This window comes from Megalobrama amblycephala, linkage group LG2, assembly GCF_018812025.1.
Source record: "Megalobrama amblycephala isolate DHTTF-2021 linkage group LG2, ASM1881202v1, whole genome shotgun sequence".
NCBI lineage: Eukaryota > Metazoa > Chordata > Actinopteri > Cypriniformes > Xenocyprididae > Megalobrama > Megalobrama amblycephala.
Genome location: NC_063045.1, coordinates 60,187,943 through 60,203,402, shown reverse-complemented (window position 1 = coordinate 60,203,402; position 15,460 = coordinate 60,187,943). Strand labels below are relative to the sequence as shown.

Genomic DNA, 15,460 nt, shown 5'->3' with positions numbered 1-15,460 from the left:
ACCAAATCATACACAACTGGACTGTTTTTTGTTGGTAAATGGGACAAAATTAGACCATTTCTGACCAAATTTGACATAGCTAGGCTCTTTCTTTGGTAAATCTGACTAATTTAGTCCATTTTTGTTGGTAAATGGGACAAAATTAGATCATTTCTGACCAAATTTGACATAACTAGGTCGTGTTTTTTTGATACACCTGACTAAATTAGACCGTTTTTGTTGGTAAATGGGACAAAATTATACAGTTTCTGACCAAATCATACACAACTGGACTGTTTTTTGTTGGTAAATGGGACAAAATTAGACCATTTCTGACCAAATTTGACATAGCTAGGCTCTTTCTTTGGTAAATCTGACTAATTTAGTCAATTTTTGTTGGTAAATGGGACAAAATCATACCGTTTCTGACCAAATTTGACATAACTAGGCTGTTTTTTGGTAAATTTGACTAATTTAGTCAATTTTTGTTGGTAAATGGGACAAAATTAGAAAGTTTCTGATCACATTTGACATAACTAGGCTGTTTTTTTTGTAAATCTGACTAATTTAGTCCATTTTTGTTGGTAAATGGGACAAAATTAGACCATTTCTGACCAAATTTGACATAGGTAGGTTGTTTTTTTTTTGGTAAATCTGACTAATTTAGTCAATTTTTGTTGGTAAATGGGACAAAATCATACCGTTTCTGACCAAATTTGACATAACTAGGCTGTTTTTTGGTAAATTTGACTAATTTAGTAAATTTTTGTTGGTAAATGGGACAAAATTAGACCATTTCTGACCAAATTTGACATAGCTAGGCTGTTTTTTGGTAAATCTGACTAAAGTAAAGCATTTTTGTTGGTAAATGGGGGAAAAATTAGACAGTTTCTGACCAAATCATACACAACTGGACTGTTTTTTGTTGGTAAATGGGACAAAATTAGATAATTCCTGACCAAATTTGACATAACTAGGCTGTTTTTTTGGTAAATCTGACTATTTAGTCCATTTTTGTGGGTAAATGGGACAACATTTCTGACCAAATTTGACATAACTAGGCTGTTTTTTGGTAAATCTGACTAAATTAGAGCATTTTTGTTGGTAAATGGGGAAAAAAAACTAGACAGTTTCTGACCAAATCATACAAAACTAGACTTTTTGTTGGTAAATGGGACAGAATTAGACCATTTTTGACCAAATTTGATGTAGCTAGGCTGTTTTTTTTTTTTTTTTTGCTAAATTTGACTAAATTAGGCAGTTTTTGTTGGTAAATATTAGACCAAAATTTGGGTTCTGCCCAAATTTGATATAACTAGGCTGCTATTTGTTTTATTGTACTAAATTGTAATATTGTAACAAAATTAGACAATTAAATATGACTAAAGCTGGGTTTAGCTACAAAACAACCTAATTTTGTTAGATTTAGTGATTAAAAACAGTCTAATTTTCTCAAAATGACAAAAGTGATTAAACAGTTAGACAAAAATAGACAGTTTTAACAGTAAATCTGACAAAATTGGGACCACTTTCTCACTAATCTGAAAAAGAGCTGCTTTTGTTGCTGAGCAGCACCTCAAATGTCAGTACTAGCACTGGCAAGAGCTCATTTTGTTCTCATTTGTTGACTGAATTTGTATAATATATTTGCATTCAGTCAATTCATACATCGCAAAAAAAAAGCATTATTCAGCAGGTTAAACAGGCGCTCTTCCTCTGTACAAACGTACAAACGTTCCTCTGTACAAATGACTGTAAAGCTAACACGGCGTGTTCAGTGAAACAGCTTTTGTTTGCTCAAGCTGTGGTGATTATTCATCTGTGTGTCGTCTCTGCACACTTCTTGTAGAAGTTACTCCGTAATATGTTCACCTTAGAAATGCTTATTCGTAAAATAACCCCACGTGTTACTATGCGGTAAGATTAAGAGCGCAGGGTTAGGAACACACCATATGTGTAGAGGTGACCGCTGCAGGAGGAAGGAGACACCGTTAAAGAGTGAAACGCACACACTGTCATAAATCACAACGGGCCACAGTCGAGCGTCACCCACTGCCCCATGGGACCTCCAAAGATCCATTTTTATCTGCCCTTCCCTCTGTACTGTATCTATGAAGTATATTTCTTACTGTCCTTCTGGGTGTGTTTGATAGCTAATTCAGCATTTTTCATCTCGGGTGCACATGTGTGTACTGTCATCTCATATGCTGTATTTTATCCCTGTACTGACCAATCAGCATCCAGGATCGCAACTATCATCTTTATAAAAGGTTTTATACGCTGCTGTATTTCTGGTTTTGATACACTAATTATTCATCTATAACCACATGACTATATGTTTGGTTTGTCAGTCACTTCTTTATGATCTTCTTCATGACTCTGGTCAGTAAAATCAGATGTTTTAATGTTTTTGAAAGAAGTTTCTTCTGCTCACCAAGGCTGCATTTATTTGATCAAAAAATACAGTAAAAACAATAATATTGTGAAATATCATTATAATTTAAAATAACTGTTTTACCTAATAACCTAAACACTACTGACCATATCCAAAAAAACTGGACTGTTATTGCTAAAGCGGACATAATTAGACAATTTATTAGATCACTTCTGACCAAATTTGAAATAGCTAGGCTGTTTTTTTGTTGTTGTTGGTAAATGGGACAAAATTAGTTTCTGACCAAATCAGACAAAACTGGATTGTTTTTTGTAGGTAAATGGGACAATTTCAGATAATTTCTGACCAAATTTGACATAACTAGGCTGTTTTCTGGTAAATCTGACCAAATTAGACCATTTTTTGTTGGTAAATTGGACAAAATTAGACAGTTTCTGACCAATTCAGAAAAAAACTGGACTGTTCTTGTTGGTAAATGGGACAATATCAGATAATTTCTGACCAAATTTGACATAACTAGGCTGTTTTCTGGTAAATCTGACCAAATTAGACCATTTTTGTTGGTAAATTGGACAAAATTAGACAGTTTCTGACCAATTCAGAAAAAAAACTGGACTGTTTTTGTTGGTAAATGGGACAATATCAGATAATTTCTGACCAAATTTAACATAACTAGGCTGTTTTTTGCTAAATCTGACTAAATTAGACAGTTTTTGTTGGTAATTCAGACAAAATTAGACAAATTAAACAAAATTAGACAAAAATTAGACAATTTCTGACCAAATTTGACATAACTAGGCTGTTTTTTTGCTAAATCTGACTAAATTAGACCAAAATTTTATGATTCATTGTCCGACGTAGAAAAAAACAAACAAAAAACAGCCTAGTTTTTTCAGATATGCTCAAAAACTGTCTAATTTTGTCTTATTTAGCCAAAAAAACAGCCTAGCTACGTCAAATTAGGTCAGAAATGATCTAATATTGTCTTATTTACCAACAAAAACTGTCTTATTATGTCCACTTTAGCAATAACAGTCCAGTTTTTTTCAGATATGGTCAGTAATGTTTAGGTGAGATATTTTTTTTTAAATGAAATTAATACTTTTTATTCAGCAAGCATGCATTAAATTACTCAAAAATGAGAGTAAAGACATTCATAAAAGTTTTCAAATAAATGCTGTTTTTTCTATTCATCAAAATTTTGAACGGTAGCATATACATGTATCATTAAACTGTAATCAGCTATATTATATTTCTTACGATAGACAAAATCTAGGCTAATTCAGCAAGAATGAATCTCCATCCAGAAGAGTGACTTGCGACAGGTTTAATTCCCTCTTCTCGTGTAGCCGACAGGCATGAACGTCCTCAGCCAGGGGCTACAAACACTCTGGTGGGTTTGTTGTACGCATTCATATCGCGTAATTGCATTCAGCCTGACGCTTTTACAAGTTGCATAAATCGGAATGGTGAGAATCTCTCTGGCTTGGGGACGGAAGTGAGACTGTGTGTGAATCTAGTTAACAGCAGACATGGGCATGATAAACAAGAGCGCAGAAGTGCTTATGCAGCGGCGAGGAGGGTTTAATGATGAGCCTCTGGGTGCCTATCTTTCCTTCCTCTCGATGCTTTTCTCTTTCTCTCCGCCGCTTCCCTCTCTTCTGTCGAGAGGCTTTGCCATGTGAAACAGAAGCTTTGACGTGTCTGTCTGGCATCTCGTGGGAAGCAGCTAAATAAAGAAATAATAACAGAGACTGACAACAACACCCACTTGCATTTCATTGTGTTTACTTTCTTTTAGTCTATTTACATTACCATTCCTAAACTAAGCCTTGTGGATTTCCATATCTGTAATGTGCATCCGAAGGAATTCTAGTATTCCCTGTAGCTCAAAAATAGAGGTTTCAGGTAGACGCTGAGCTAATTCATCATGCTTTATACTACTGGGACGGGCTAAAAACACATCAAGAGAGTAGAAACCATCTGTGGATACAGTACAGCAGTGAACCACATCAATACTGCAAACTTTACTAAAGAGGTTTCCAGTGATGCAGTGGTTTTGGATGGATGGGTGGATGGATGGATGGATGGATGGATGGATGGATGGATGGATGGATGGATGGATGGATGGATGGATGGATGGATGTACGGACAGAATAGATGGATGGATGGATGGATGGATGGATGGATGGATGGATGGATGCATGGATGGATGGATGGACGGATAGACGGACAGACAGACAGTTGGATGGATAGACAGGATGGATGGATGTACGGACAGAATAGATGGATGGATGGATGGATGGATGGATGGATGGATGGATGGATGGATGGATGGATGGATGCATGGATGGATGATGGATGGATGGATGGATGCATGGATGGATGATGGATGGATGGATGCATGGATGGATGGACAGATGGATGGATGGACAGACAGACAAATTGGATGGATGGATGGACAGACAGACAGACAAATTGGATGGATGGATGGATGGATGGATAGACAGACAGACAGTTGGATGGATAGACAGGATGGATGGATGGATGGAACAATGGATGGATGGATGGACGGATAAACGGACAGACAGACAGTTGGATGGATAGACAAGATGGATGGACGGATGTACGGACAGAATAGATGGATGGATGGATGGATGGATGGATGGATGGATGCATGGATGGATGGACAGATGAATGGATAGACAGACAGACAGACAAATTGGATGGATGGATGGATGGATGGATGGACGGATAGACAGACAGACAGTTGGATGGATAGACAAGATGGATGGATGGATGTATGGACAGAATAGATGAATGGATGGATGGATGGATGGATGATGGATGGATGGATGCATGGATGGACGGATGGATGCATGGATGGATGGACAGATGGATGGATAGACAGACAGACAGACAGATGGTTGGATGGATAGACAGGATGGATGGATGGATGGATGGGTGGATGGATGCATGAATGGATGGACGGATAGATGGATAGACAGACAGACAGACAAATTGGATGGATGGATGGATGGATGGATGGATGGATGGATGGATGGATGGACAGACAGACAGTTGGATGGATAGACAGGATGGATGGATGGAACAATGGATGGATGGAGAGACAGGATGGATGGATGGAACAATGGATGGATGGATGGACGCATGGATGGATGGAAGGATGGATAGACAATTGGATGGATAGACAAGATGGATGGATGGATGGATGCATGGATGGATGGATGGATAGACGGACAGACAGACAGATGGTTGGATGGATAGACAGGATGGATGGATGGATGGATGGACGGACAGACAGAAGAATGAATAGAATGACAGAACGATAGATAGACAGACAGACAAATTGGATGGATGGAATGACAGACGGATAGTTTGATGGACAGACAGAGAATTTGATGTGGCCAATTTATTTCAAATTCACACTCATGAATTGAAAGTAAGTCAATTCTTCAATTTTAAGATCTGTACAACCCTAATGTACGTCCCAAACTGAAACTAACCAGCTCAACAGCCACAAGTCGACCGGCAAGTGCTGAGATTATCCCGAGTGTGATTTCACAAGTCTGCAACTTCCCAACACAAACCTAAGAGGCGCGTCTGTTATCCTCCGCGAGCAGCCCAACACAATCGGCTCAGTTTTCTGCGGCGTCTCACCTCTCGTCTTAGCGGAAGGGCTTTGAATGGCACCTCTGATGGTGTGAAGCCGAGAAGAGAACAATTAAATTAAAGTTAGGTAATCCCACATGCAAATCCTCACACAAGGGCGCTACAAAAGCGATAAAAGGATGAGAGGAAGCGAGAGAGCGGGAGAAAGCGAGTCTCTTGTTATCAGCGAGCCCAGGGGCCGCGAGCGATCACCTCTCTGCCCGGAGCCGATTTGGAGAGACTGTTCAACATAATCTACTCTCTCCGTGGCTCAGCGTGCTGCGTCTGGCACTGAGGGACAACAGGGGGAAATAAGGGACATAATTAGCAGATAAAACGGCCCCGTTTGGACGTCCTCCCAGAGCAAAGGCTGTTTGCGTGACCCTGTTTATTCCAAAACTACGATTTACACCCGAGCATCCTGAAAGCATTTCTCAAACACCTACGGCTAGGGGCCGGTCAGAGAATGTGGTATACAGACACGTACGTGCACATAAACACACACAGATCATCCGGCCACAGACAGCTGGAGAAACAGAGTGAAACTGGACAGTTTCTCAGGTTATGTGGCTTCTTTCACTGTAAGAGCTGGATTTATGCCGCTGTTTTGCTACTCATGTTTCAAATGAAAGTGTTGACATTGGGAAAAAAAACTGTAATTCCACTGATAGAGAACTGAGACTTCACTTTTTCATTTAGTGCTTTAAAAACATATACCTATACTTGTGAGGACCTCTCATACACTGAAGCCCAATTTTTTATATATATATATATATATATATATATATATATATATATATATATATATATATATATATATATATATATATCTCAGACATGTGCTGATATTCTGTAATACGATATATCACGATAATGAATATGCACGATATTGTTATTGTGAAATTAATGTTAATTAACATTAAAAATTAACATTGGTAATTGAAATTAACATTTTTATAATACATTTTAAGAATTTTTACCCATCAACTTGTGTGTCAAAAGAATACGCACACTCAGATGTAAACAAGCCCAACGTGCATGAGAAGCACATGGTGGAACTAGAATGAAAGTGCGTTCACTCTCTGAAAGCAGAGGGCACTGATGGAACAGCAGAAATGCAGCGGTTACCCCGGAAACTCCATAAACAAAGCAGCTACTGAACAGTAATTAAAGTGCTTCAAACAGCAATTCAGTTTTTTGTATTCACAATGTTGCCTTATCACAGCACCAAATACTTAATACTTAAAGACTTAATAGGCTATTTACTTTCAAACTTAAACATTTTTATATTTTAATCTGGACTACAACATGCCCTATATTGAAAATGTGATTATTTGTTCAGTAACTCTTAGTGACATAAGGCTTCATTAGTTAAAATGTTAATTCATTATTACCAAACTGACAATGAAAAATACTTATAAAGCAATTATTAATGTTAATTTCTTAGTTTAATAACATTACTAAAATTAAAAGTTGTTACTATTATTTAATCGGTTGCATATTTTTTAACTAACATTAACAAAAATACCTTCTGTAACAAATGTAGCTATTGCTCTTTCTTAATTTTGGTCAATGCATTAACTAACGTTAAATAATGAGACCTTATTGTAAAGTGTTACCTGTTGTTCTTTATAATTCTTTTGCACATTAATCTGTTTGAAACATTTAACTTTAGAATTTTTTTTGAGTATTGTGTTATTGTATTTAAATGTTCAGAGTTCTTTTTGTTATAAGAAAGAGTTCTTAAACCTGTTATACTATGACAACAATTTTTTTGCACTCTCGTTATAGTCAATTTATGAATCTACAGCAGAAGAGCCCAAATCAGCATGTTGTATCTTCAGTTTACATTCCCCATTCATCTGAAATGATTTTACGCACAAGCATCACTTCTACTCATCTCACGCAAAGTATGCAAGTTGTGTGCAAAGATGATTTAATGACTAGGGATGCGGTTTCGGTTTTGATTTTGGCTGCCAACGATTATGATGCCACATTTCGTTCCTTGCGCTGTTGTCCTTCTTACGCTGTCAGGCCTAACTAGTCATGCGGAAGACCCGGGTTTGATTCCCTGGTGTTCCCTGGGAGGCTCCTTCTTGGGGCAGTTGTGGCCTAATGGTTAAAGTGTCGGACTTGTAACCAGAAAGTTGAGGGTTCGAGTCTCAGTACCGGCAGGAAATGTAGGCTCTTCCACTCTCATTATCCACAACTGAGGCACCTAACCCCCCAATCACTCCCCGGGTGCCACAGCAAAAATAACTGCCCACTGCTCCGGGTGTGTGTTCAATACTCAGTGCTGTGTGTGTGCACTTAAATGAGTGAAATGAGCACAAATTCCGTGTAGGACATGTCACATCACATCCAAATCATGGAATGATAGAGACGCTGTTCCACAGGCAGCGCTCTGTTCATGCACTCCGAGACTGAGCAAAACACGGACAAGTATAAGCTACTTCAGGCTTCAGGTGTGTGCTTAAATGGATAAATACACACAAAAAATGCCAAAATGTCTTAAGTGAACATAAACAATTGGAAAAACAGTCTTAAAGTGACAGCAGCCTAATAAACCTTCTGCTGTCTGTGTCATTTAATGTTAATTAAATATTCTTCTCTGAAGAATTAAATATTCTTCACTTTACTAACTTTATTAAGAATGAATGTATAAATAATTCATACGGTGAAGACTAAACAGGGTTTTATTTTTACTTACTTTATTCAATTTCTGTAAAGTAGGCTAAATTGTATCTTTTTCTATTGTATTTGTCCTATTGTTCGGAAGTGTATATTTTAATGGTTTACTGGCAGTTTCAACTCACTGTTGTTTGTTGACAGTGAAACTGCTCTGAAAGAACAGATTAAGGGGTTGAGGGTCATTTGGGGGTTTTTATGAACGCACTGACAGGACCCCCAGACTGGCATTGTCTATTCATGACCCTTTTTCCCCACATATCAGTTGTAAGAGGTTTTACTGTATTTATGAGGACGTTTTTAGGAATCCAGTACAAACACAGGCTGTGTACCTCTCAGCGGGGACTTCATGGCGGCCTCCACCATTCCCACCAGCAGCTGCAGGCTCTTGGGGTCCTGGGCCAGTCCCGAAGCGAAGGCGGCCAGGGCGTCCGCATGGCGCCCCAGGTACTGAAGGGCAACACCCTGTCGGAAATATGCCTGCAGAAAGAGGACCAGAAAGAAAGCATGTTAGTATTACTCTCCATTTCAATGAAACTTGAAAACTTTGGATCATATTCATGATGGTGTTGCCCATCACCATTGCTGATGACTTCCTCCAAGACTGCTTAAAGTGATTTGAACAAAACCCCAAACACACCAAGCCAACAGTCAGCATTCAGCCAATGTTGGGTTATTTTTTTGCCGTGTGTTTTACACATCGGTGCTGGGGCCGTTGGTGAGAAAGATTGCTCTGATTGGCTGCTCAGTTTAGCAAATATTTTCATAAAAATGGAATGAAAAAAGTGATCAGCATGATTGATATTCAAAATGGTAAGCAAGCGCTGCTTTATTTACAGTTTGTATATCTGCAGTCCTAGTTTTTGAATCAAGATTATAGACAATTGATACCTGCTGATATAGACAGTTATTTCCTTACACACAGGTGCAGAACACACTAAGTAGTTGGCAGTCACCTGTAGTCATTTTGGTGTGTTTAAGTGCAACTTTTTGGCCGGAAACACAGCCAACAAATGCGGCCGACATTTGGAGTCGCTAGTTGTCACGGCTTTTAATGTGAAACCCATTCAGACAAATGTTTCCTCAAAATATGCATCTTGAAGGAGAGGTTCAGGTTCCATTAGTTAACATGAATTTTATTAATCTTAAAGTTCCCCTGTAGTCAATAATTTTATCCATTAAAACTCATCTTTGATCATCAAAATGACATATTTAAATGTTTTTTTCCTGTGAAAAAAAAATCTTCATGCCTTAAAATAGCTTGAATGTAACTCTATACCCTTGCTTCATTTAGTATATGCATATCTATGAATATGCAAATTAGCCCCGCCTCCACTTACTTGTACGAGCTCAGAGATCCACTCGGTCAACTTACTGAGGTAAACCCGGTTTATCATATCAACAGGAAAATATACTGGAATAACCTGGCTTCTCTTGAGACTCCCCTGATTCAGAGCGGTAATAGTTCATGATATGCTAAAGCCCACCCACACGTTGACGTGATTGGTTACAAGGTAGTTTGTGACATCAGAAACACCAGCGATTTCAAACTGCGTCTTCAGATCGCTGCAGTTTTAAAGAGAAAATAATCAGCAGTGGTGTTGACTTATGAATGTACACATGGTTTGTCTTAAAGCATATTAAAAAACATCACATAGACATATGAACAACATTAAAAACTTGATTATCACCACAGGGGGACTATAAATCTAAAGGGACCTTATTGTGAAATATTACCGAGAGGAAGTGATCAGATGCACCATTTTCACCTGCTAGATGACAAAAACAGCTGAAAAAACCCCAAAGACTTACATTAACTTGCACCATGTCTTTTTACTGTAAAGATTAACAGTAAATATATGCTAAACAAACACACTTAGGATGTTTAGAGCTCATCTATGCTGTAGGTGCTGATACGGACGTCATGCTCTATCTCAGACATGCAAGCATTCATGTTTTCAAAGAGGCTGCTGTTATTTTGATCGTGCGATGCACACCAGACCGCTCGACTGCATTAAATATCACAGCAGTTCACTTCGCTGAACACATAATGTCCTCTCTATATTCACTGTGAGGGAGATGGGCTGATAAACACCATCATTTTCACAGGCGTTTGACTACAGGTTTCTCCGGTCCGAGCAGCACAGGAACATCCGCTGACATACAGCTCATTCACAATTATCATCTCACACGGCCGTTTATTAGATCTTCCCGAGCGTCCGGCCCACTTCCAGCCAAGCTGATAACGGTTGGGAGGGGGACCAGAGGAAGATTAAGACATGCCATTGAATTTATGAAGGCCCCTATAATTAATTTCACTTTGCACAGGGAGGCCTTTGATTACAGACTAACTCTGTTTTTTTCGGACAGCTTCATTGAAACGAATGGGGACGCATATTGAATTCAACACATTAACCTTTGGTCTAACCGTGTTATTACAGGACGTTGCAGGCCACCATGCTCGGCTCGATATTAATTGCCTCTTTGTATACGGCTCACTGCACCAGGATTGGATGCGCTCGGCCGCTGTACGTATGCACGTTGAATGCTTTTAGGTTCCGACATCAATATCTGCCTGGAGGCAAATGGATTGGGGGGTTTGTTTCAAACGGCTGCATTCAATCCCATTTCTGTAATGCAATTTTAAAGCAAATGTGTTTTTCTTTTAGCACGAGTGAAACAAATATGTGATTATTCAACATAAGCAAACAGCACACTTGCACTCTGTTTTAAATTAGAATTAAGTTGATTAAATGACAGGCCAGGCTTTGCGTTACGTCTCTCCGCCGAATCCGAAAGCTCTAATTGGTCGATTAGTGCGCTGAATTCCCAGCGCAGATGCCGACGGCGCAGTGATTTCATCCGGCATCGCTTTCATTCCCGCTAACACAACACCAATCTCTCCACCTCTCATTTCACTTTATTAACTTTATGTATTTAATTTCCCATTACAGGCAAAGAGGGGGAAAAAAAGCTCTGAGCTGCCACAATCTGGTCTGAACAAACCATGCATTTAAAAAAACAAAACAAAAGACTGGAACAAAATGATTTTAATGACATTCAGTTCCTTTTATGATTCTTAAACATCAGTATTCTTGAGCTAATGTGGACAGAATGTCACACTCTGATAAATGAATCTACAGCGGAAAGGCAAAATAATCGTTAATTTTACACAAGTTGTGAGTTTGAATTCTGAATTAAATGTGACAAGGATGCTAAACAGACACTGAACATATTTCTTTTAGCATTGTCCTTACCAGTTGCACACAGCAACAAGTATCCAGCATGACCAGTACAGTCGGATTCACAAACAAATGACTCTTATGAACCATGAATCAGTTTCAAAATCATGAGTTATCAGCTAAACGACTCACTCGATCACTGAATCAGTCAGAGTGGCTTTTAAAATGTATTCAATTACCAAAAACAATATTGTTTTCGTTTAGTATATTATTAGGTACATATGGAAGCTTGTTTCCGCCATGAAATAAAAAATAAAAAAAGGTAATTGCGACCTATTATCTCACAATTCTGACTTTTTTTTCTCAGAATTGCAAGATATAAACTCTCAATTATGAGTTATAGTCAGAATTGTGTGATATAAAGTCAGAATTGTGAGATATAAAGTCAGAATTGTGTGATATAAAGTCAGAATTGCGAGATATAAAGTCAGAATTGTGTGATATAAAGTCAGAATTGCGAGATATAAAGTCAGAATTGCGAGTAATAAAGTCAGAATTGTGTGATATAAAGTCAGAATTGTGTGATATAAAGTCAGAATTGAGAGATATAAAGTCAGAATTGTGTGATATAAAGTCAGAATTGCAAGATATAAAGTCAGAATTGCGAGTTATAAAGTCAGAATTGCGAGTTATAAAGTCAGAATTGCGAGATATAAAGTCAGAATTGCGAGTAATAAAGTCAGAATTGCGAGATATAAAGTCAGAATTGCGTGTTATAAAGTCAGAATTGTGAGTTATAAAGTCAGAATTGTGAGATATAAAGTCAGAATTGCGAGTAATAAAGTCAGAATTGTGAGTTATAAAGTCAGAATTGCGAGATATAAAGTCAGAATTGCGAGTAATAAAGTCAGAATTGCGAGATATAAAGTCAGAATTGCGTGTTATAAAGTCAGAATTGCGAGATATAAAGTCAGAATTGCGTGTTATAAAGTCAGAATTGCGAGTTATAAAGTCAGAATTGTGAGTTATAAAGTCAGAATTGCGAGATATAAAGCCAGAATTGCGAGTAATAAAGTCAGAATTGCGAGTAATAAAGTCAGAATTGCGAAATATAAAGTCAGAATTGCGTGTTATAAAGTCAGAATTGCGAGTTATAAAGTCAGAATTGTGAGTTATAAAGTCAGAATTGCGAGATATAAAGTCAGAATTGCGTGTTATAAAGTCAGAATTGCGAGATATAAAGTCAGAATTGCGAGATATAAAGTCAGAATTGCGAGATATAAAGTCAGAATTGTGAGTTATAAAGTCAGAATTGAGTGATATAAAGTCAGAATTGCGAGATATAAAGTCAGAATTGCGAGATATAAAGTCAGAATTGCGAGTTATAAAGTCAGAATTGAGAGATATAAAGTCAGAATTGTGTTATAAAGCCTGAATTGTGTGATATAAAGTCAGAATTGTGAGATATAAAGTCAGAATTGCGAGATATAAAGACAGAATTGTGAGATATAAAGTCAGATTTGCGAGATATAAAGTCAGAATTGTGAGTTATAAAGTCAGAATTGAGAGATATAAAGTCAGAATTGTGTTATAAAGTCAGAATTGCGTGTTATAAAGTCAGAATTGCGTGTTATAAAGTCAGAATTGCGAGATATAAAGTCAGAATTGCGAGATATAAAGTCAGAATTGCGAGATATAAAGTCAGAATTGTGAGTTATAAAGTCAGAATTGAGTGATATAAAGTCAGAATTGCGAGATATAAAGTCAGAATTGCGAGATATAAAGTCAGAATTGCGAGTTATAAAGTCAGAATTGAGAGATATAAAGTCAGAATTGTGTTATAAAGCGTGATATAAAGTCTGAATTGCGAGATATAAAGTCAGAATTGCGAGATATAAAGTCAGAATTGCGAGATATAAAGTCAGAATTGCGAGATATAAAGTCAGAATTGCGAGTTATAAAGTCAGAATTGCGAGTTATAAAGTCAGAATTGCGAGAAAAAGTCAGAATTGAGTGATATAAAATCTGAATTGTGTGATATAAAGTCAGAATTGAGTGATATAAAGTCAGAATATAAAGCTGAATATGTGTGATATAAATGTTATAAAGTCAGAATTGCGAGATATAAAGTCAGAATTGCGAGATATAAAGTCAGAATTGAGTGATATAAAGTCAGAATTGCGAGATATAAAGTCAGAATTGCGAGATATAAAGTCAGAATTGCGAGTTTTAAAGTCAGAATTGCAAGATATAAAGTCAGAATTGCGAGATATAAAGTCAGAATTGTGTGATATAAAGTCAGAATTGCGAGAAAAAGTCAGAATTGAGTGATATAAAGTCTGAATTGTGTGATATAAAGTCAGAATTGAGTGATATAAAGTCAGAATTGCGAGATATAAAGTCAGAATTGCGAGACATAAAGTCAGAATTGTGAGATATAAAGTCAGAATTGAGAGATATAAAGTCAGAATTGTGTGATATAAAGTCAGAATTGTGTGATATAAAGTCAGAATTGTGTGATATAAAGTCAGAATTGCGAGACATAAAGTCAGAATTGTGAGATATAAAGTCAGAATTGAGAGATATAAAGTCAGAATTGTGTGATATAAAGTCAGAATTGTGTGATATAAAGTCAGAATTGTGTGATATAAAGTCAGAATTGTGTGATATAAAGTCAGAATTGCGAGACATAAAGTCAGAATTGCGAGTTATAAAGTCAGAATTGAGAGACATAAAGTCAGAATTGTGTTATAAAGCCTGAATTGTGTGATATAAAGTCTGAATTGTGTTATAAAGCCTGAATTGTGTGATATAAAGTCTGAATTGTGTTATAAAGTCAGAATTGTGAGTTATTTACAAAATATTCTGAATATTTCTTCGCCCATCAGATGATCCAGATCTCCAGCGAGTGTCAATCCAGTGTTGTTTCTGCTGGAGAATGAGTGATATGAGCCGGTGTATAGGGACCCAACTGTTCAGATCATGTGTGGCGTCTCTCTGCACTGACACCTGACATCTTAAATGTGACGCTCCATCCACAGTCAATTATATATAATCATAACTATGGACATAACACTGGGGAAACTGTCAAACACACCTCTCAGTTGTGTGACACATTGAGATTCCTTCAACTCTCCAAGTTTTTCAGCATTCAGAATGAAGAGCTGCTGCTTTTTTTTCAAGGTTCTAGAGAAATGAGTGACAAAACAAAAATGATTCAATCCCACAAAGACCGCCCGCCGTGATTCAGACGTTTTGAGCACTTCAATTGAAAACTCGAACAGCGGCACGCTTTGCAGCGCATTACGAGGTTTGAGCGTGTGCTGAATTAAAATGATTTCCTCACAGTGAAGACCAGATGCCTGTCGAGCACTGAGAACATTTTGTATTGCATTTGTTGTACTGATGTGTAAACTTTGTGTTTATGAGTTATAGTATTTCATTCCAAATTCGAAATAAAAAATATATATATAACATTATATAAATATGTGCATGCATATGAAGATTTCAGATGCAAAAACCTCCAAGTCCGTTCTGACATTTT

The 15,460-nt window shown here is 37.3% G+C and overlaps 1 protein-coding gene across 3 annotated transcripts in view; it reads right to left on the bottom strand.

Moving 5' to 3' along the window:
• ttc28 (tetratricopeptide repeat domain 28) overlaps window positions 1-15,460 on the bottom strand; it is a 345,699-nt gene that overhangs the window by 128,100 nt on the left and 202,139 nt on the right. For all 3 annotated transcript variants that reach the window (XM_048181318.1, XM_048181319.1, XM_048181320.1), the window contains one exon: window positions 9,067-9,214. In XM_048181318.1, coding sequence (XP_048037275.1) covers window positions 9,067-9,214 — 148 coding nt within the window. The remainder of the gene's footprint in view (window positions 1-9,066; window positions 9,215-15,460) is intronic.